This window comes from Pseudozyma hubeiensis (assembly GCF_000403515.1).
Source record: "Pseudozyma hubeiensis SY62 DNA, scaffold: PHS14, whole genome shotgun sequence".
Classification (NCBI taxonomy): domain Eukaryota; kingdom Fungi; phylum Basidiomycota; class Ustilaginomycetes; order Ustilaginales; family Ustilaginaceae; genus Pseudozyma; species Pseudozyma hubeiensis.
The window spans coordinates 48,861-70,537 of NW_012133796.1; the positions used below are offsets into that span (position 1 = coordinate 48,861).

General features: G+C 56.2%; 8 protein-coding genes across 8 annotated transcripts; 2 read left to right on the forward strand and 6 right to left on the reverse strand.

Annotated features, from left to right (window-relative positions):
- Positions 1 to 975: 975 nt before the first annotated feature.
- On the forward strand, positions 976 to 2,598 carry PHSY_001177 (polyamine oxidase; the record flags this gene model as incomplete). The annotated part of the gene is made up of 1 exon (XM_012331809.1): positions 976 to 2,598. The coding sequence occupies one exon, from the start codon at positions 976 to 978 to the stop codon at positions 2,596 to 2,598; it is 1,623 nt and encodes a 540-aa protein (XP_012187199.1).
- A 388-nt stretch (positions 2,599 to 2,986) lies between these two features.
- Positions 2,987 to 4,441, reverse strand: PHSY_001178 (NRPS-like enzyme; the record flags this gene model as incomplete). Its single annotated transcript, XM_012331810.1, has 1 exon — positions 2,987 to 4,441. The coding sequence occupies one exon, from the start codon at positions 4,439 to 4,441 to the stop codon at positions 2,987 to 2,989; it is 1,455 nt and encodes a 484-aa protein (XP_012187200.1).
- Positions 4,442 to 5,893: 1,452 nt separating this feature from the next.
- PHSY_001179 (hypothetical protein) lies at positions 5,894 to 6,768 on the reverse strand (the record flags this gene model as incomplete). The annotated part of the gene is made up of 2 exons (XM_012331811.1): positions 5,894 to 6,068; positions 6,629 to 6,768. 2 exons carry the CDS (start codon positions 6,766 to 6,768, stop codon positions 5,894 to 5,896), a joined length of 315 nt encoding a protein of 104 aa, XP_012187201.1.
- A 1,327-nt stretch (positions 6,769 to 8,095) lies between these two features.
- On the reverse strand, positions 8,096 to 8,539 carry PHSY_001180 (beta-glucan synthesis-associated protein; the record flags this gene model as incomplete). Its single annotated transcript, XM_012331812.1, has 1 exon — positions 8,096 to 8,539. The coding sequence occupies one exon, from the start codon at positions 8,537 to 8,539 to the stop codon at positions 8,096 to 8,098; it is 444 nt and encodes a 147-aa protein (XP_012187202.1).
- A 459-nt stretch (positions 8,540 to 8,998) lies between these two features.
- Positions 8,999 to 10,966, forward strand: PHSY_001181 (hypothetical protein; the record flags this gene model as incomplete). The annotated part of the gene is made up of 1 exon (XM_012331813.1): positions 8,999 to 10,966. The coding sequence occupies one exon, from the start codon at positions 8,999 to 9,001 to the stop codon at positions 10,964 to 10,966; it is 1,968 nt and encodes a 655-aa protein (XP_012187203.1).
- A 439-nt stretch (positions 10,967 to 11,405) lies between these two features.
- Positions 11,406 to 13,484, reverse strand: PHSY_001182 (manganese transporter; the record flags this gene model as incomplete). The annotated part of the gene is made up of 1 exon (XM_012331814.1): positions 11,406 to 13,484. The coding sequence occupies one exon, from the start codon at positions 13,482 to 13,484 to the stop codon at positions 11,406 to 11,408; it is 2,079 nt and encodes a 692-aa protein (XP_012187204.1).
- A 738-nt stretch (positions 13,485 to 14,222) lies between these two features.
- On the reverse strand, positions 14,223 to 17,043 carry PHSY_001183 (hypothetical protein; the record flags this gene model as incomplete). Its single annotated transcript, XM_012331815.1, has 2 exons — positions 14,223 to 15,840; positions 16,991 to 17,043. The coding sequence occupies 2 exons, from the start codon at positions 17,041 to 17,043 to the stop codon at positions 14,223 to 14,225; spliced, it is 1,671 nt and encodes a 556-aa protein (XP_012187205.1).
- A 1,274-nt stretch (positions 17,044 to 18,317) lies between these two features.
- Positions 18,318 to 21,314, reverse strand: PHSY_001184 (potential fungal zinc cluster transcription factor; the record flags this gene model as incomplete). The annotated part of the gene is made up of 2 exons (XM_012331816.1): positions 18,318 to 21,136; positions 21,266 to 21,314. 2 exons carry the CDS (start codon positions 21,312 to 21,314, stop codon positions 18,318 to 18,320), a joined length of 2,868 nt encoding a protein of 955 aa, XP_012187206.1.
- Between the last annotated feature and the right edge of the window lie 363 nt (positions 21,315 to 21,677).

A 21,677-nucleotide genomic window follows, 5' to 3' on the forward strand; every position in this document is an offset into this window, starting at 1 on the left:
CTGCGCAGACCGTGTGCAACGCAAATCGGTGCAGTTTGCATGATCGCTGTGGCATCCGTTATACTTATTATATAGGTGACAAAAGATATTTATGATCAACGTGACAAAGTTTTATGATACCCATAATTTCACACTTTTATTGCAGAACGAAAACACAAATAATTGAAATAAAGTGAACGAATGTCTTGCGTAAAAGAGCTTTTGTCGGCTGTAGGTTATATATTGGCACGACTTTGCGTTTCACATGTGCTCCTCGAACCTTTGGATAGCCCGCAGATACCCTAGGGAACGGCAGCATCAGAGTGCGTCCTGGTCTGGAAGCTCAAGACAGTGAGACTTTCGGCAGCTGACCCGGTGCTTCACAAATATACCAAGACGTCCCAACCACCATGGTAACAACAGTACAAGCCGAGGCGCGAGCACGCTCCTAAGGGATTCGCGACCTCTTGAAACGTAGAAACGGCCAGGACGATGAAGCGAGTAGGCGATACAATGCAGAGGACATGAGGGTGAGGAGCAGGCCCCGGAGCGAGCTTGGTCAGGAAGGGGAGGAAGGCGGGCAGGACGAAGCACAGCCGCGCGCGGTCAGTATCTGCCGCAAGCGAGAGTGGTGATTGACAGGGTGCAACAGAGGTAAAGGGCTCGTGTGATCGCCCCATCCCGACTGCATTCGGACCACTGGTCTTGACGAGGAGCAACTCATAGGCTTTGCTGATGACTGAAAGGCTCGGCCCACAGCGAGGGTAAAGGGGTCTGCAGGAACGTGGCTAATGCCGCCGGGATGGTTGAAGCGAATGCAGCTCTGAGTTGCCGAGAAACGGAATGGGCGATTTCAAGTAGGTTCTGGCTTTGAAAGTAATGCCGGAACCCCGCCAAAATTGTCCTACTTGATCTGTCCCACCTCCCACCTCGTATTCGTTCCTCCCATCCACTGCTCAGTGATCATCGCACTCGCAAGGTCGCATTAGACATACAATGGCTTGGAAGAGGCCGACATGGCTGGGTGGCTCTGGCAACACCAACAACTCCCAGCCGTCTTCGAGCAAGGGTCGACCAGTACGGGCACCAACAGCACGTGGGCGTTCACACGAGACGCGCTCCTCCGAGAGCGACTCTACCACCCTCGTCTCAAGCTCCACCACCAGTGGTTCTTGCAAGGCTACCAAGGCCGGCACTGCCACGAGCACGCTAAAGAGGACCGGCGATGTCGATGTGGTGGTCATCGGTGCAGGACTCTCAGGACTCATCGCAGCAGATGAGCTCAGTCGGGCAGGGCTTGGCGTCAAGGTGCTCGAAGCAAACGATCGAGTCGGCGGCAGGACGCTCGATGTACAACTCGAAGACGGCAACGTCGTCGAGATGGGCGGCCAATGGATCGGTCCCGGACAGACTCAGATCCTTCAGTTGATCCAAGAGCTCGGTTTGCAAACCCACGATACCTACGATCAAGGCCGCAGCATCTATCGCTCCACCGATGGAAAGGTCAAGACATACAATAACATGATCCCCTGCGGTATTCTTCCATCTCTCGATCTCCTCCGCGCAACCCGCAAGATCAACAGCCTTTCCAAATCCGTCCCTGCAAAGACGCCATGCCAAGCCAAGGATGCACGCTACTGGGATGAGAGGTCCATTGGCTGCTGGATCGACGATGCCATGTGGACATTTGAGGCAAAGCAGCTCTTCCGAATGGCCATCAAAGCTGTTTATGCAGAAGACTCGGAATCCATCAGCTTCTTGGATCTCCTCGCCACCGTAGCCGGAGCCGGCGGAGACATCGAGCAAGTCTTGAGCGATGCGCAAACCACACGCATTGTACAAGGACCACAATCTATCAGCGAGCGACTTGCCGCTCGTCTCCCCGAAGGCACACTTCAACTCAATCAAAAGGTATTGAACATTCACAAGGCCGACGACGACGAGGCGACACCAGACCAAGAAGCGATGTACAAAGTTTCGACAGTCGAGGGAGAATGCATCAAAGCACCGGTCGTCATCATCACTCCGCCTCGTCCGCTCATCTGTCAAATGGACTTCCAGCCACCCCTTCCATCCGGTCTCATCCAGTACTATCGTCGTCAGCCCATGGGCTCAGCCATCAAGTTCAACGTCGTCTACTCGTCCCCCTTCTGGCGTGCTGCTGGTCTCAGTGGTGCTATGATCAACGCAGACGGCGATAGTCCCGTTCAGATGACTTACGACAACTCACCTGCCGATGCCAAACACGGAACCATTGTTGCATTCGTGCTCGGCAACAACTCCCGCCGCTTTCTCCACAACAACCCAGACGCCGAAGCTCGCAAGAAGATCGTGCTTGACTTCCTCGCGACCCTCTTTGGACCCGAGGCGCTCAACGCTCAGCAGGTACACGAAATGAACTGGACGCTCGCACCTTACGCAACGGGAGGTTACGGATCCTTCAACCCACCAGGCGTGCTCACCAGCTTCGAGGAGGACGAGCGTGACGAAATGTCCAAGATCGGCAACCTCTACTTTGCCGGCGACGCCACCAGCGAGATTTGGCAAGGGTACATGGAAGGTGCTCTCCTATCCGGAAGGCGTGTGGCCAGCCGCATTGTTTCCACCTTCGAGCCCTAATGTTCGAGACCTGGTTCGAATCGTCTGCATTCCAACCCCGACTTTGCAAAGCCTCTTCCCGCTTTACCGCTCGGATCTCCGTTCTGCCCCTTTCTAATGCACGAATCTTCGCACGCCATTTGCTTCTCAATGATCACCATTTCATGTCTACTTATACCAATCATCTGATACAATTGCTGCAATGCTACTCATTCAACATCACTGCACCGATGCTTGCCGTGCAGACAAATTGATGACAAGGCTATTTACAATTCACAAGAGTGGCGAGGCGATCTATAGAACCCAAGAAAGATTGAGACAGGAACATGTGGGTATGCTGGGCCGAACAAGAGCGGCAGTTGTGAAAACCGAAAGGAGACGGGATCTATGAAATGAAAGCGAAGCGGCTTCAGTCGACAAAGGTCTCCCAGTCGGAACGGGGGCCCATGGCCTCCATCTGGTCTCGGACCTGCTGGAGGTAGCCCGTCCAGCCCTGAAGCTTGTCGTTTCCGAAACGATCCTGGACCGACTTGACAATGTCGAGCTTGAGCGAGCCCTGCTTGAGTGGCAGATCAGAAATGCTTGCCTTGCTGAGTTTCCTTTGCTGGTCGGGCACAAGTGCGGGCAACCCGAGAACGGTGCGTGTGCGAGCAACGTCGAATTCGACAATCTTGGTGATGAAGGGATCGTACACCTTGAGCAGATTGGTTGTGGGGATGTAGGGCTCCTCGATCTTGACATTTTCGTCGTTGAGGAGGGTCATGGGGATACGAGCTTCGTCACCACGACCGCAAGCAACGTGGTAGCATGGCACTTCTGCGAGATGCTTGCTCGTCGGTGCAGCAGGGTTCTTGGGATGCAGACGGTGAGTTGTGGGGAGCTTCTGCAATGCATGTGCCGAGGCGGTGACGGCGAGGATCTGGTTGACAGCGATGTCGACCGGGATCACGTCGAGACCGGCGTTGGGGAAGATGATGTTGGGGTCGGCGACGTGCGCAGCCAGAGCAGCGCAGACGGGACTCGAGGGGTGACCTGCACCCCACGCGTCACGAGGGAAGTCGATCGCAGGGCCAAGAGTAGCCAATCGGACGATTCGACACGTCTTTCCGTGCAGCTTGCGACCCACTTGCGAGGTGAAGAGCGAATTGACGCACGATTCGGCGTAGGTCTTTGCCTGGAAGTAGGTGTTGACGTGTTCAGACTGCTCGTCGACCTGGGTGCCGCATCCTTCGGGGGTCAAGGACTCGCTCACAAGCGAGCCGTTCTTGAGGTACCAGCCGACAAAGGTGGTAGAGACGTGGATGTGAGTCTTGACGTTCCAGGTGAGGAGGGAGAATCGAGCAGTAAAGTAAGCCAAATCCGCCATGGACTCGAAAGCCTTGGAGATGGGAAGGGTGAAGCGGGTGTCGCCGGCGCAGTGAATGACGATTTCGGTCTTGCGAACCTTTTCGAAGTCCTGCTCGTTGAGACCAAAGTTGGGTCGGGCGCAGTCACCGTTGACAATGACGAGTTTGGGGAGCGCACCTTCGGACGCAGGTTGCGCGTGATGGTGAACCGATTTAGGGAGACGCTTGAGGGCATCCTCTGAAGTCTTGCCTCGTACGATCGCAACGACCTGTTTCACGTCGAAGGAGTCGTCACCGAGCAATCGGTGGAGGAGCGCAGCACCAACAAAGCCAGCAGCGCCAGTAATGAGGATTCGCGAGCCTTTGAGGACGTCTTGAATTGTGTGATCGCGCACGATCGAGTCGTCTTCGGCGCGGAGATTGGACATGGACTCGACGATGCTGGTTGCGTCAGACGAGATGTCAGTAGCAGAGGATCTCTCGGTGCCACTAGGCGAGGGACTGCGAGTGGAGCTCATGGCTGAGGGCAATCAGCAGGAAGCAAGTTACAGAAGTACAGGAATGGAGCGTAGGTGTCGCGTAGAGAAGCTTGCGATGGACACGGGGATATAGGAGGACGCGAACAGGTGATGGTTGGGAGGAAGAGGTGGGAAGCGATCTGGGCAAACAATTTATGAAAGGAGACCCGACGCAGGTAGAGGGGACAAGCGGGTGCAGATGATGTTGACAGGCTTGCACAAGATCGGAAGCAGAGAAAGGAGTCTAGACGCAGGACTGAAGCGGTAACGCGGGCTGACAATTTGAGTGGAACGGAGGGGAAGGGCTCGGACTTGAAGCGGCAAGCTAACCGGCGCTTTGTGGCCGCGGCGAGGGGTCAGGACAAAGCGGCTGTTGTAGCTCGATCGGGTGGGGAGTGGGTAAGGTACGAAATGTCACAGTGATGTGGCGAGCGAGACATGCACAGCTACGATCAGACGACCTGTCCTTTTCAAAAATATGCAGCTCACTCTGCAAGAGTGGTCTAGACGTTGCATTGATTGGCTCTCTAGGATCAGCTCAGGCTATTCCGTGTTCGAATCACGGAACTTGCAAGACACGGCTGTGGTAGGAACGAGGCGTACAGTATGTGATTTGAGTATGTGTTTCTGTCGAGCAGGAGACGCCTGGAACTAACGCAAGTGGGAATTTGTGTGCACTATTGCACAAGGTTGTGAATTCGGTTCAGTTTGCAGAGGGGCTCCCGCGGCGCGATTCAAGGCGATGAGGTGGCACGTCGAGGTGCTGAGCGGCGTTCGGAACGCAAGGAGAACGTGACACGAAGGCTGTCTCTTAGCGGGACGATGAAATGCAGCGGTGGAACTTCCATGGTTGATCGTCGGGCAAGAGCGAGCGTTGATGCACGTCAAGACTTTGAAGCCGGCAAGGCTGTGCACGATGCGCAGAAGGGTCGAGTGAGACAAGCAGATGAGGTGGGCGGCCGGGTGAGCTGCATCCCACAAATGGCTTGCAGCCTGTGAGGGAGGACCAAGATGAAACAAAAGCGACGCATGCCGTCCGTACCTATACCGATGCAGTGCAAGTCAGACCCCATACGCTGTACCTGTGTATCGTTTGGGATGCCACGTTCTACGGCCAATAGAGCCATGCCGGGAGAGCGACGGGCGTGAGACGAGTGTGCGATCCATCAGTGCACGAGAGGCTGCAGGCTGCACTTGGAATTCTGTATTTCGGCTGAATTTAGCTTCCGCCGGTTGAAGCTCGGCAATTGTGGCACTGCAGCAGTATTCGGTGTGGGAATTCTGGCCAGTCATGCAAATCCAACTGGTTCTAAATTTACCTTTTGGGAAGCAACCGAAACGTGAGCCGGCAACAGGACCCTTGAAGAAGCGACACACAATACAAACCTGGGGCAGCAACCGACGGCAGAGGCATTTCTCCAGCCTCAAGCCACAGTCACGTTGACCCTCTTGTCAAATTTCAAAATCGACGCCAAACACGATTCCAGCCACGTTCACCGGGAAGCGGACGGGATAAAAACGTGTACGGGTACTTGTTTGTGCTCTCTTCTCGCAGACGACGCAGCGCGACTCGTCATTCTGAACGAGATGGCGACGTGTGTCGTCGTGAAAGCTTGAATGCACTATACTGTACGCATAAAGGCAGCAAGACGAAAACAGAGTCAACTAGTCCCGCCGCTTGGAGCCAACCATGCCGAAGCTGATCCTTGTCGAGATGCCGAGTCGAGCAACTGTGGGTCGGCAGCCCAAGTGAAAAGTGCAGGACAACGGCGGAATTGCGGAGCGCAGCGCAGATACAGTACACACCATACTCTAGTCCCAAGCCCAATCGCGGGGGGTTCCAAGTGAATACAAAATCTTAATTATCTTTATTCTGAGATTCAAAGCGTGTCGGCACGTCAAAATGAATGGGTTCGAGGTGCATAAATTCCAAAGTGCGCCGCTGCGTACTTTGACGTGCCACCAAAGCGGCATCCAACACGAGTCCAAAAAGGTTCTAGACGCTGCCCTTTGCATCCGTTTCTGCTGCACTCTCTCTCTCTCTCTCTCGGCCAACCGCGTCGAGCCTGAAAGCATCAAAACGGTTGGTCTCTATGCCGAAGCCGCAGCGACCCTCCTCGCCCTCATTCCAAGGACAGCTCCCCTCCGTCCGCTAGCTTCACCCCCTGCACAGTGAATTGGGACCACCGAGCCGTGGACTTCCGGCCACGCAGGCAGTCGATGCCTCGTAGCCAGCGTACAGTGTCCATTCCGACTTGCTGTCGATCAGCATGATGTGTGTCAACACGATAGCCGAGCACCAACTGCCGACCCTTGACCCACGACATCGGCCCGCACAGCGTAGCTTTGTACGTAAGGACGCGGCACACACCTTGACCCAGATCATGCCTTCAATTTTCACGCAGGCGCCACCGGCCATCATCGTCTTGGGGAATTATCTGCGCCTTCTCGATGCCAATTCGTGAATAACTTATTCGGAGCGAGGCTGATACTCTACGTGCTTGCTTAGCAAGCCAGAATCACGCCATGACCGTCCACTCTTCATCGTCGGAAATACCAAAGTTTGCTTTTCGTGGGGTAAACGCTTTCAAGAAACGATTGGATCGCCGACTCGCCACGTTCCAATTCCGACAACGTGCACTGAAGCTTCCCGAAGAGCGAGGCGATCAGCGAGTAGGTGCGGTCCACGGCGGAGCACTTCTGCGGACTTACTCAGTCGATCGCCGACGGACGTCTCCGTAGGCTACGCAACTGCTTCGCCCAGCTAGAACCATCAGATCCACTCTGTTTCGTCGTCATGCAGAACATCCGCTAGGATTTCCCGCATTGCTGGGTTCCATTTCTTCTGCAGCGAGAAAAAGAGGCGCAGAGGAGCATTTGGGTGCACTCCTCATCTGACCACCGCTGATTACCTCCTTCTGCACTGAGCATCGAGAGAAACCGTGCTGGCGAGGCGTCCAACTGAGAAAGTCGAGCGTCATCCTCTCCTCGTTTAACGGCCAACCAGATCGATCGAGACACTCTCCCGCTCTGTCCTGACCAACGGATCCAAATCCCACGTGTGCTGTACGCGTCCAATCCACTCGCAGCGTATATTCTTCTGCTTCTCGTTCCCAATCACATTTTTGCGACAACTCGGTCCGAAACTGTACCTTGTCGCGGTGAGGCGTAAGTTGTGCATCCCTTACACCGCCTTGTCCTAGGTGCATTCGTTGCATTCAGTCTTGCCTGCATATGCTTCAAGCGAGCTCAGACCTCTGCCGCTCCGAATTTCGGCGCCTGCATCGGCAGGTCCATTTCATCATCAGCGTGCCGCATCGTTGCAATTCGAGGAAGTGCATGGGATTACCATGTCAGGTGGCATGACTGTAAAAGATTCAGGCTGAAGCGAGAACCCGTCGGAGCAACCTCTGTTCCGAGGAGCCTCGTCGGTGTGCAAGGCATTGTCGACCTTTCCCAAGCCTACCACTTCTCCCTGGACCTGCGCATCGACTTGTGTTTGCGTTCCAGAACTGTACACTTTGTACCGCCGTTGCGTGCATCACACCATCGTTCTCGTTTCTCCCTCCGCTCTGCTTTCTGCATCGTCTGGTACGATACTGAACAAGACCAACCCGGTGTTCCACTTTCCTTCTCCGCTCACTTCTTGGCAAGCTATCCTTCTGCATCCTCCACGATCTTCACTCTCTCCGTCTGGCTTCGATCTGCCCCAACATCCGCGAATCGTACGTGCCTATCCGTAGTGCTTACGAGACTGCCGCTGTACACCTTTCTTGCGAAGCCATTCATCCGCACTTCTGCAGCTTCTTCAGACGCACTTGCTTTCGGACTTTCATTGGATCCCTTTCCCCGCAACTCATCATCGCGCGATCGGTACAGCACACTCAGAACAAAAAAAGCGCGGAAGACACGGTCGTCGTCCCGTACTCCCACAGACAGCGGACGCTGCTGCGTTTCGACTTCGTTCCAGCGGATCGAAAGGCTTGCACCGAGGCAGAGAGAGCGCAGCCTTGATCCATTGTACGCGACGGTCGCGGAATATCGTGAATCGCGTGCGAGACTGGCCGCTGCTCGCTCCTTGTCCTCGACACGATTCATCAAGGTCTTGTTCTAACACCCACCACGAACATTCTCGTTACTCACTCGATCCCACCATCGAGTACTGGCAAAACGTTTGGGAACTCAAACCGGATCTTCGGATCGGACTACCAGATTGCTAGGTCCACGGAGCATCGGCATCCCACATCCGGTAGCTCGTCCAATCCACCGCTTGCACCGCCTTTCATCTTGTCATCACAGCCTCACTTTCCTACCGAGAAGCTTCTACACACCATGACTCCTGATCAACACCGCTCCTCTCTCCTCGGAGGAGAAGCATCTCATCCGCGCTCATCAACACCACCCCTCACAGCGCACTCAGCATCGCCTTTGCCCGCACTCGACGCTGTCTTACCGCCGTCGTACGACTACACAACTTGCTCACCCTCCACCTATCCACCCTATTCTCCCGGCGCCGTTCACTCTGCCACCTCCACCGGCGGCGACGCTCGAACAAGTATGGAAACCGTCTCCTCAGCACCCACCAAAACACGGCTGACGGCACGAGCGCACTTCCTGCTCGTCTTCACCGCGCTCTGCGTCTCCTCGTTCCTCTCGGCGCTCGACCTCACCACCGTCTCCACCGCGTTACCTACCATCGTAGCTGATCTTCAGAACGACGCGATCCACTTTGGCAAGCACAACCATCCACCTAAAACCACATCCACCAGCACAGGCAGCGGCGCTTCCAACGGCTATGGCGGCACGTACATCTGGATCGGCTCGGCTTACACCATCGCCGGCATGGCGATCCTACCGCTGACGGGGGGGTTGTGCGGGATATGGGGGAGGAAAGCGATCCTGCTCACTTCGCTCTTCTTCTTTCTGTTCGGAAGCGTGATTTGCGGAGCGAGCCATTCGCTGGAGATGATGATCGTAGGCAGGGTGTTGCAGGGCGTGGGGGATGGAGGGATTATCAGCTTGGCAGAGATCGTCGTTGCCGATCTGGTGCCCTTGGCGCAGAGAGGTACGTACGAGGGGATCCTAGGCGTGGTGTGGGCGGGTGCGAGTGCCATCGGTCCACCCATCGGCGGAATCTTTTCGAGAAAAGATCGTTGGAGGTGGCTGTTCTGGTTGAACATCCCCATCACGGTCATGGCGATCATCATGATCGGCGTGTTTATGAACATGAAGACGCCCAAGGCGGATGTTAAGGATAAGTTGAAGGCGATGGATTGGACGGGGAATGCCCTGTTGATTCTGGCGACGGTAGGCTTGGGCCTTTCTTTGACGTGGGGTGGCGCGAGGTACAAGTGGGTCAGCGTGGAAGTGTTGGTGCCGCTGATCATCTCCATCGGTCTGTTTGTCGCATTCTTCTACCTCGAGCTGTTCAAACTCAAGAACCCGACCGTACCGCGAGAACTCCTCTCGAATCGAACCGCCATCAGCGCTCACCTCACCAGCTTTGCGCACGGCGTCGTCACCATGGCGATCATCTACGTCATCCCCACCTACTTCCAAGCGGTCAAACTCAGCTCGACCATCATGTCCGGCTGGATGGTGCTTCCGTTCAGCTGCACCGTCGCCTTCACCGCCATCGCCTTCGCCATCAGCATCGAGATGACCGAACGCTACGTACCGCAGAACCATCTCGGGTGGTTCTTCACCGTCCTCGGTGTTCCGCTGTTGCTGCTCCTCGACGTCCACTCTTCCGCAGTGACGTGGATCCTGGTGCAGATTCCGATCGCCATCGGCTGCGGAATCCTGTTCGTCGCACCACAATTCCCTGTGCTCGCATCCGTCGCGGTTCAGATGGCATCAAAAGCGCTCGCCGTCCAGCTGTTCTTCGCATCCTTCGGTCAAACGCTCGGAATCATGCTCGCAGAAGCCGTCTTCCAATCCTCGGTCCACAAAGCCATCCGATCCCCGCTCATCCAGCAACTCGCTAACAACGGTTCGCTGCCCTTCAACATCGAGGAGATCTCCTCTCCGTATTCGATGCACTTTGGTGCGCTTCGAAAGTTGTCGCCCGAAGCGAGCTTTGCGGTGCGCAACGTGTACAGCATGGCGTTGAGGCACGTCTGGCTGTTGCTGATCCCGTTCGCTGCGGTGGGGTGGGCGATTTGCTTTGCGATGAAGGAGCTGGAGATGCATGACGAGGTGGATGAGAGGTTTGCCGCGGATGTGGACGAAGATGTCTCGCATGATGATCGGGAGAAGGGCCTATTTGTGGCGTCGCACAAGAGGATGGCCAGCAGTGGCAGCAGCAGCAACGGTACCGGCGAGCATGGTGGGAAACCGCTCGCGGCGGACCAAACTCCAGCCGCAGAAACGCACGAGTTGTCATCGTGGAATCACACACCAGCGCAGGAAGATCCCGTCGAACCGTCTTCCTCGATGCAACTCCTCACCCTCAGCACATCGCGCGACGATGCTCCCGCGCACGCTTCGCAGCATCAACCTCGCTCGCAACGCACGCCCACATAGCGAGGTCAAACTAGCATTTTTCTCGTCACCCTTCGTCTTTCACTCTTGCCATCATATTTGTTTTCTTGCACTTTTTTGTTCATTTGCATTGTTTCAGCAGACCAATAGAAGTCGTTTTCTTTGGCATGAATGGTTTGAGTCTCCGTTGCGAAACATTCTTGTGGCGTGTGGTTCGCGAGAACGGCGGTCTCACGGCAAAAGTTACGCCCGGGTACTGGCAGCAGCCCGCCTGCAAGTGAAAGCAAGCATCCCAACAGGCCCCCGCCATCCTCTCTCTGCTTCCCTCGACATCAAGCCACGCCAACCCCCTTCATCCCTGACCTTTCAGTCTTTCTCACCCGACAAATCCGCCCACACACGTCTCTCAAGATCGCGCAAACAATCGCAAAGTTGTAAAAGTGTGGCTTGCGTATGCAGGAGAAAAATGGACAACCCAGGTTCAACTCTCGCCCATAAAGGTGGTGATCAGCACATAGCCGTCTGCCACAACGATCACAGCGAAAATGGCGTACAGCACCGCTTGGACGTACCACGCGGATGCGAAGCAGTGCGACTTGTCGGGACTTGCTAGCGGTTGTGGTGCGACGGAGTTGGGTTGCAGCGGATCCGACGGTGAAGCTGTGGGTGTTGAAACAGGCTGCTCTTGTTGATGCTGTGATGTTGAGGGAAGTTTGCGATCCTGATCCGGTGTAGGTGGCTCCTGCTGCAAGGGCAAGCTCTGGATCACTGCGAGTGACGCACTCTCGCTTGCGGTGCTGCTCAGCTCGGGCCTTGCCTTTACCCCACTCGCACTGCCCTGTTCACCCACCGCGCTAAGCTGGCCATCCGCACTCGTCCGATCAGCATCGACGCTGGACCTCATCGACGAAGCGCGGGAAGCCACCATCTCGTGCTCCTCGACCGCCAACTCTGCCGTCATCCTCGGCTTGCTACTCGTCACCAGGATCAGAGGCAGAAGCACAAAGGGTAGCGCGATGCTCAACGCCACCTGACTGGCCACCAACATCTCGTCCAAGCCATCCTTGCCCACCGCCAGGGAAACGGTCAAACTGGGGACGATGGCTACGAGCCTCGTGACGACTCTCCTCAAGAAGGGATCGGTTCGCCAGTTGATGAAGCCTTCGCTGACCAGTTGACCGGCCAGCGTGACAGTGATACTTGCGCTCTGACCCGCCGCCAGCAGCGCAACGGCGAAGAGCACAGCCGCAAGGCTACCCAAGCGATCCTTGAGCAGGTAGAAGGCATCATAGAGACTGGCCACCACCACCTGACCGGAACCAGAGCCGTTCTGGTCGTAGTAGAAGGCGGCAGCAGCAACGATGAGGATGGCGCTGTTGATGACAATGGCAAAACTGACAAGCGACATGCCAATGTCGACAGAGGCGTGCTTGATGTGGATACGGATGTTCTCGAGGGTGCGTGGTGGGAAGTCTTGGGGTTTGAAGCGGGCGCGACGCGCTTCACGCATGGAGTCGGTTTCGACGTCGTGGGTTGTGCCGGTGCGGTACTGGATGAGCGAGCGTATGACACGGGTGAGACGAAGCGTCTCTGTCTTCGTCTCTGTCTTTGGCCGCAAGAGGCGGGAAAGGGAGCCAGTGATGAGTTGCCATCTAGACTGATGCGAGGTATCTGGAGTGCGATCGTGCTGGGACTCGTCGTCGCGAGTAGCATAGGAACCGTCGGGGTTGGGTAGGCGGTCGATAACGGCAAAGTGGGAGCCGAGGATGATGGCATGCGGCATGACGGTGGCGCCCAAGATGCCGACACTGACGTAAAGTGCGCCGCTCTGCACGACGTGGTGCGAGGGGAGGTATCCGTGAAAAACGTCGGGCCAATGAGGATCGATCCTGACAAGAAGCACGATGAAGCATGCCAAGACGGTGAATACGAGCGCGGCAATGAGGGCTTCGAGCAGCCTGAAGCTGCCGTTGGGTGGTGGTTTGTAAATGAAGAGGATGATGATGACGTCGACTGAAGTGATCAAGATGCCGGCCCAGAGCGGCAAGGCGGGGAAGAGGAGGTTGAGAGCGATCGCTGATCCGGTCAATTCTGCCAACTCGGTGGCTATGATGGCGCCTTCGGCGATGATGTAGAGCGGATAGAGTAGCGCCCATCGTCGAAGTTTGGGATGCGAGACGCGTTGCTGCGTAGGATTGCCGAGACGGTCCTCTTTGAGGATGAGCATGCGGCATTGGCGTGCAAGGTCGGCGTTGGTGACCACGCCCAAGCGGCAGGAGAGGATCTGGATTATGACGGCGAAACAGCCGGTAAGCAGGACGATGAAGAGGAGCGAGTAGCCGAACTCGGAGCCTGCTTGCAAGTCGGTAGCCCAGTTGCCTGGATCGGCGTAGGCGACGGAAGCGACGATGCCCGGACCGACAAAGTAAAGGTGTCTGCGAAGAACACGCAGAGTGGTGGCGCAGCAAGCGGCCATGCGCTGCTTGAGCATGGTCGCTGTCGACGGTGGTGATGCCGATGTCGCCATGGCTGGCTGTGGTGGAATCGTTGGCGGGGGCATGGTTTTACGGCAAACGATGGACTATGATGGCAAGCGTGCGGGGTGCCTCGACATGGTGGTGCTCCTATATCGATGCTGAGGGAAGGATGCCAAGACCGACGACGAACGCTGTGACTTGTGGGCTATGCTGAGTCGAGTCGAGTCGAGAGTGTGATTGTATCAAAGCGACAGCGTGACGAGAAGCGGAGGACCCGAAAGGTGATGAAGCAGTCACGAATACTACAAAATGTGGTAATGTGTTTGCAACGTCGAGAAAATCAGCTCATTCCAACCATTCCGTTTGCCGCAACGCACCTCGAAACGCTCCGAAACGTGGGTCAGGCGGGGCAAAAGAAGGAAAAATCCGAAAATGATTTTCGGCAGCAATTCTTTTTTCGTGGTTCCATTTCATGCCGGTATGGACCCTGTCGCGGCACTGTGCCACTCTAGCCGCTGCCACACCACACCATCCCGCAATTGCCCGCTCAACGCCGAGCAAACGCCAAGAGAAGGCCGTGCCGCGCAACCTGTCTTCTGCTGCCAACGTTTCGTCTTCTGTCGCGCTCACACAGTCTTGTTTCATGCCGGCAAGTCGAGCAGGTGGGTCGAGCGTCGTGGTATTCGTGAGTGTATATCGTCAGAGAAACAGAGGCATCACCAGGACGGCCCTCGATGCCTGGCAGATATGCTACATCTATATCTACATCATCCCTCAAGGATGGCAAGATTTTGCTCGCGTCGGTCAAGCGCAAAGAGGACTCAAGTATGCCTGTGGTTCTTCTTGCGCTGGACCTTGGAAGGTCGCTTGCTCTTCTTCTTCTTCTTCTTCTCGCCTTTCTCCTTCGTCGCCTGGATTGTCGCTTTCTTCGGCGCATGCTTCTTTTTCGGCGTAGGCTCGGGTGTGTGCTTGACCGTCTTGCTGGTAGGTGTCGAAAGCTTGGCCGACTGCACGCTGTTCAAAGCACCACCGATCACGCCGCCCGCCTGTGCAGATGCCTTCTTGCTCGCTGCCGCCGTCGCAGCAGACGAGGTAGATGCAGACAAAGAAGAAGACGACGCGGGTGCCGTGTAGTTGTCCGGCTTGAGCATGACTTTGTTCGGGTCGCATCCCGCCGTCAGTCCCTTTCCGGCGTTTGGACCGTTCCAAACCATGTTGCAACCGGGCAACGAGGGGATCGTCCCCGACGTCGCTTCCGACGAAGACGCCGTGCACTGGTTCGAAGCTTGTCGGTCCAACGTCTTTGCCAACGGCGGGCATGATTCCAGGTTGTTGAAGAGAAGGCCTGCACACTCGTCGATTGCGTCCTGAAGAATCGTCTCGTTCCACGCAGCGATAAAGTCGGCGTGGAAAGAGTAGCCCATCGAGTCGCCGTTCGACAGCACCAGTTCAGAGTAGTTGGCGTTGGTGATGCCCGTGACGTCAAAAACGAATTCGTAGAACAGCGTAGGCAGTCGAACGTTGTGAGACGCTGGGCACGGTCCGTTGTCCGCATTGTCGCCGAGCGGGTATACGACGTGAGAGCGGTCTGCAGACACGAGGTCCTTTCCATTCCAGCACGAAGGGAACACCACCTGCAGCCTCAAACCTTGCGGGCACGGTCGCGTCGGGATCGTCTGCGACTGCGAGCTCCCGTCGGCGTAGTTGAGGCACACAAACGATGCCGTGTTGTCCGCCTGCGTCGTGGGTCCCGGACCTCGACGCATCGCATTGCCTGCCAGTAGCTGCATGCTTCGAGGAAACGCCGTGATGTTGACGTTTCCCCTCATGAGGTAGTATGTGTTGACGTAGTCCAGTCGACGAGGGCTGAAAGTGCCGTTGGCATTGACAGAGTAGAGCGAGGGAGCCCAGTAGGCAGACATGTCGGCGTGAATGCCCGATGTGGTGCAGCTCGACGCTGCTTCCAAGCTCTGCGCGGTGGTGGTGTCGGCACTGACGCCATTGGCACCGACGAGAGAGTGGACATGGCTCGAAGTTCCTCCAGGAGTGACGATGGGATCGATACGCGCCTGCTTGAGCCTTCCGTGCACCAGAATCCACATGACTGGATCTGCCAGCGTGGCTGAGGCCTCTTGGACCGCAAAAAGCGCGCACCATGCTGCGACCAGCGTCAAGAGGATGAGGTTGCGACTCGCCCACATTTTCCGTTGTAGGCTCGACCGATGGACGGCGGATATGGTGACAGGCAACGAGGATGGCAAGCGGCTGAAAGACCGACGGTGGAGGAAGTGTAGATACGGCAGCGTCTGCTTTGGGGAGACTGGATGGTAAGGACAGTCAAGCAGAGGAGGCGGGATGTGGCAACAATCAGACAAGCTTCGGAGAGTGAAGTGTCTATCCGTCCTCTTATATGGTACCACGGACAGCGCAATTTGATGCCTTTCGATGCACAAATGTCCGACGATTCTGCTGCAGATCTGCTGCACGACAGCCGCTTGTGACCTTGTGTCTGCCTTCTAGAGGGTGATGTTCGAGGCGCAGGTAAGGCGGCGCAAGAGTCGGGGTCGTCGTGACAAAAGCCGAAAGCGGAGTTCAGGGCTGTCAAGGCCGGGTCTGATCAGCTGGGACTTCTCTAGCCTGCACCCAGTTTGGGGTGGATGTGCTAGTCGCCGTAAGGGGTGTCAAGGAAGCGGATGCTGTGATAGAAGCAGGAGAAACAACAGCGATAGGACAATCGAACAAGGTCGGAGACCGAATCGTCTCGTAAGCCACCAACGACGACACTGAGATGGAACCAATGCACCCAAGCCTGCACTGTGGGCGAAGGGGCTAGCAAGAAAGAGGTTGGAGCAGGGGCAGGAGGAGGAAGAGAGCAGACATCGAGGGTGAGAAAGCAGAACAGTGTTGTTCGAGGAAGCGATCGTGTCAGACATCGGTTACGAGGCGATCGAAACGGTTAAGCTCAAGCTCTTGACTCAGAGATGTCTTTGGCGTTGCAAATCGATGAGAGCTGCTGCGCTGTTGTCGCGAGATGGCATTGGCGGCTGAAGCACGGGTCTATGGTGCATCGCATGATTGTCATCCAGTCCATCATTCCGTCCCTATCAGGAAGGGCCTGCCACCTACAAAGGCGAGATGCCCGGAACCGCGCAGCCGAACAACGTCTTGGTTATGCCGTGTAGCTATCACGGTGACTTTGCAGGACGTCGTGGTGCTCGAATGCTCCGGCGTATAACGACAGACGGCAAGTGGGAGCAGTGGTAAACACTGTATAATAAATTGGATGGGCGCGACGTCGATCCTCCGAGGCCGGACCCTGAAAACAAGACAGCGTGCAGATTGGGGGCTTCGAGTTGATGGATCGGAGCAGAGGCAGCAGATCATCAACCAACAGAAAGCCGAGGTGGTGCGGTGAGTTGGTTGGACTCGGCCACTTCCGCCGCATGCAGTGCCGAATTGGCCATTTTTCTTTGACAGCCGTCCAAAACAGCAAAACGGCAAATTTTAATTTGCTTTGCTGGCGGCCACTTTGAGATTGTTCTGGATGCAAGGGCTGCAACGGCTGTCGTCTTGTATGCCAGCACCTTACTCTTTCGACCGAACATCGTCGAAGCCCATATGGTCCATCGGTGTCGCCGCCATTGATGCACTGCGCTCTCCCCATCCCGATTTCCCTCTGTCTCGAACGCTTTGATCTCGAATTCTGCTCTGCCGATTCGACGCCGTTCGTTGTCGTTCCATCACGCGATTGTAGACGAGCAACGAATAGAGATAGAAGCACGAGAGGGTGAGACATGTGGTATAGTTTCGAGCTGGAAGAATGGCGACGGTGTTGGGACGGTATTATGACTTCTACCCTCAATTGTGCTCGTCGATTCAAACTCCGATTATGCAGAAACACCGAGGAGCCACGGCGGCAGCACATTGGAAAAATTGAAAGAGAGCTTGACCTGTCGAAGCGGTTTAAAAATTTCCGATGAGTCCGCGAGAGGGAGGCAGACCAGCTGCAAAGCAAGGCTGGAGCAGAGTAGCCTCATCCCATATGTGTCCACGCCATCAACAGACGACAGGACAGATTGCTGCCCACGTCGACGCCTCTTTCTTTCTCAGGGATTTTTCTGGAGGCTTGCCTTTTTGACTCACATTTTTCCCATCGGTCGATCTACGCAAGACCCTCCCTCTAATCTCGCAACTAGGGTCGATCGCCGGTCAAGCCTCTTTCCTTGCCGACTGTCACGTTTAGGCTTGCCTCGCCTAACTTGCTTTTCTCTTCTCTTTTTAGCGTCGTCTCAGACCCTTCCCACATAGTCTATATCCGAGGTGATAGATGATCTCACTCATGCCGCCGTCGCCCGTCGCCCGCTTAGATAAGTCGACCACGCATAGAACGTGCCTTGTGCCTTGTAGACGTCCCAGGGTCTCAGGTGCTTGGTCTCGGCCCTGACAAGTATAAGCGACCGGGTGCGGCATCCGTGTCGATAGCGAGACACTACGGATCTAGTTCCGCACAGAAACTCTCCGTAGATTGTCAGAGTAGATCTTGTCGAGCGGGTACGACGAGCCGCCGATTAGCGCTCGAATCTACCCGAGTAGCAGCAGAGGCTGTAAGATCAATCGCTCTGCTGCAAGATCGCAGTTCAGGGCCGACTCGATAAAGTAGTCGTGCGTGTCGCTCGTTCATTCATGTCTCAGACTTGACTTCCCATGACGCCACAGCGAATTGCATTCCGACGGGCCGATGCGGTGATTGCTTTGTGACGTCTAACGGCGTTGGCCACTAACAAGACGGCTCACGTCGCATCGAATTCGAGATACGAGTGCAACCGTCGGATGAGATCATGGCAGACGCCGAGTGCTCCTCTTGTGAATGCGCGATTGGCCAGGCTAGGTGCCAAGAGATCGACGCTAGGGTGGCATCAACATGCTGGATTGCCGTTGTTAGCAAAGGCCATGTCTGGCATGATATCCCATGACAAGATTTGGTCCATGATGCGCGCCATGTTATCGGATGACCAGGTATCAGAGGTGGGCAACAGTGCATCTCGATTGGTGCCGAACGAGGCTGCAGCGACATTATCGGCGTCGTTGCCACCGGACAGCGTAATGGGCACGTCGGCGGCAATCTGGCTGGGCAGAGCGTTCATCAGCAGCGCCGTTCCTTGCCTCAACGATCTGACTTGACCGGAGTCCGGCGCAGTTTGAGAGGCTCCCGATGGTTCGGCTGCTTCATGGGCGGGACCCGATTGAGATAGATGTGCCTGGTGTTCCTGCCTTGTTGGGTTGCTTATCGGACCCGACGATGGGTCCTTCGGTCGTCTCGCATCGCTCGGTACACCAGCGCCACTGTTCCTGGACGATGTCATGGACGATGTATTCGGCATCAACGGGTTTCGAGTGATCTTATAGTACTCCAACTCTTCGAGTCGCCGCGCCATCTGCACGAGCATGCTCGAAACCAGCTTCTCCAAGCTCTCGACTTCGGGATGCATGGACGAACAGAGTCGCTCTGCGAGCCTGGACAGCACGAGCGCAAATACATCCTCGCGCATGGCAGTATCGTGCAGGCTGTACTGTACGAAGCTGACGCCTTCCATGATGCAGATGCAGATGTGAAGAATGTACCCGCAGGTCAAGAGGAGCGGCAGACCGGTCTGTTCTAAAGTTTCACCTTCGAAGCGTAGGGCACCTGCAAAGCCGGCGAGGACCGCTTCGTCGTCGAGATAGCTGCGTTGACCAGTTCCGAAGAGAAAATGATACAGGTTGGCATCTCGGCCGATCGAGTCCGACAACTCTAGAACAGTTGCAATGCCCTGATTGACGGGCAGCCCCATGCGCATGTAGAGCTGGAAGAGAAAGACCCAATCTGATTGAAATTCGAGGTCGACCCAGCGATCCAGAAATTTGAGCTCAGCCAGGTTGGCCATGGTCCAGAGACGGTGGCGTTTGGTTCTTTTGAAGTCCGCGAGGAACTCAAGGTGCTGGTCGACGCGGCTGGTGATCTCGCGACGCACCTCAGCATCGGTGAAGAGCGGTCGACTGTTCCAGAGTGTGTCCAATTGCGAGAGGCGCACGTGGAAGTCGGCGACCTGGATGGCACGATAGGCCAAGGCAAGCACGCCAGCACGAAAGAGAATCTCATCTTTGGACGGTTTTGTTTGGTTGTGGTCTCGTTGAGCGAGCTTGTCGACCAATGAGATGGCGAATTCTGCGTCGCGACGGAGGCGCGAAAAGTCGCAGGGACGTACGAACGAGTTGAGGAGCACGAACTTGGCACGCCAGATGGAGAGGCTGCACCATAGCGAGAAGCGACTCAAGAGGCCGCGGATTTTGTCCATGAGCTCGGGACTGTGATCTTGGTTGGCCGCACCGAGACCGTCTTGCAAGGCCTGCGACATGACGAGATCAAGCCCGATGGCTTCGGCTGTGGCGGTAGCACTAGAGTGTAGCGACTCACCAAAGACGGCCGAGTTGTTGGATTCCGCACCGGAAGGATCGACGCTAGCGCCGATGAGCGACGGACCGTGCGCGAGCAAGAGCTCAAATGCCTGGGCGGCGTGAAACTCTTTGGGCGAAGAGATGAGCACCTGGAGGCCGACGCGGTCGACGTGAACAGCAAAATTTTTTGCGAGCTGACGATTGCCTGCAATCTTGGCGGCGACGAGGCAGACGGTGGCGAGCAACAGCGAGGTGGACGGTTTCGGTCGATCGTGAAATGCTGTTCGGAGCGATTCGAGGTCCGAGATGTGTGGATGCCACATGCGCAGTCGAGGGAGATGAGAGTTGAGTTCACGCATGTTTTCGTGGGTGAGTAGGCTTGACAGTGGACCATCGAAAGATCGATCCATTTCGGGTCGCAAGAGAAGCGAGAAGGAAGGGATCTTGGTGATGAAGCGATTGAGTGTGACAAGCGGCGAGTGCATGAAGCGGCTGTTGAGGATGTGAATCTCGGAACCTAACACTTTTGTTTGTACGCCGTCCGAGGATCTTGGATCGAGGTAGAGGGCGGCGTCGTAGTGACCGTCAGCGGTGGTGGATGTGGTGGTGGCGTTGTCAATGCGAGTCCCGATGCGTCTAGGGCTCGGTTCGACGGCTGAAGCGGCCGCTGTCTTGGGCGCAGACTGGGCAGAATAGGGTGGTCGGTTGCGTGAACCTGCTTCAGGCGGATACCTTGGCCTCTCGTACAAGTCGTTGCGTCGAGGACTGTCGCTGGAGGTAGATGCTGAGCGCCAGTCGTGGGCGAGGTGCGATTTCTCATCGACGTCATGCTGGAACGCGGTGTGTTGGCTAGAGTGTGAAGTTGTGGTGTCTGGAGGAACAGTGTCGACGGCATAAGCGGGATGTGCGGCGTACACTCCGCGCGAGTGGACGGGAGCAGGAGCCGCCCGCTGAGATAGGCTGGGCAAGTAATTGCGCGAGGGATTGGAAGACGAGTTGATGGAGTCGAAGCGAGGTTTGCGCTTGCGATCGCCGTCCCAGACGACGCAAGGAATGTCGAGCGCCCGACATCGATGGCACGCCTTGTATGCGGGCAGTGGATCGTGAGAAGATGCGACGGCTTCGTCCGGCAGCTCGCAGCGTGTCTTTTTGGAACGGCATGTGAGGCAAGAGCGACGTGCATATCGACGACGTTTGACTGCTTGCGCAGCTACGGGCGAACGTTGCTGCTGACGGTCGGGGGCGCCCACTGATCCGTTCCTCGTGCCCAAGCTGGAGTCCGACGTCGACGCAGAGATTGCTACGGAGCCCACGCCTGGGGCCGTATTTGAGCCAGACGCAACGTTCGAAAGCTGGCCATACACCATCTCAATTCTCGATCACCGCCTAACAGGGTGGCGGCCGCATGAGTATCTTCGAGACGCCAGACCTTGGAGCGAAACACGGACGATCCGAATCGAACGCACAGCTGCTTGCATCGAGTTGCGAGGATGCCGCTCGGGCTGGGGCGACGACGAGAGCGTCGTAGATGATGAAGATGGTGGTGATGAAGGTAGTTAATGAACAGCGACAGCTGCCAGTCCTCTGGTCGGAGCAAGCGAGCGATGGATGTCCGCGCCAACGACGGCTGAGCAGCGCAAGGAATTGGCAGTGTTCCTTGGATGATGGCGGAATAGCCGAAGCTTGATGGCAGTGACGGATGCACAAGAAGCACGGCAACTCCGCACCTCTTCACGCAGTTGTACCGCTCAAGGCGGGACAGCCGAATCACGCGCCCCCGTCACCACTCAGACAATGAGACTAAATCAATCATTTATTCGTTAATTAAATGAACAAAATTC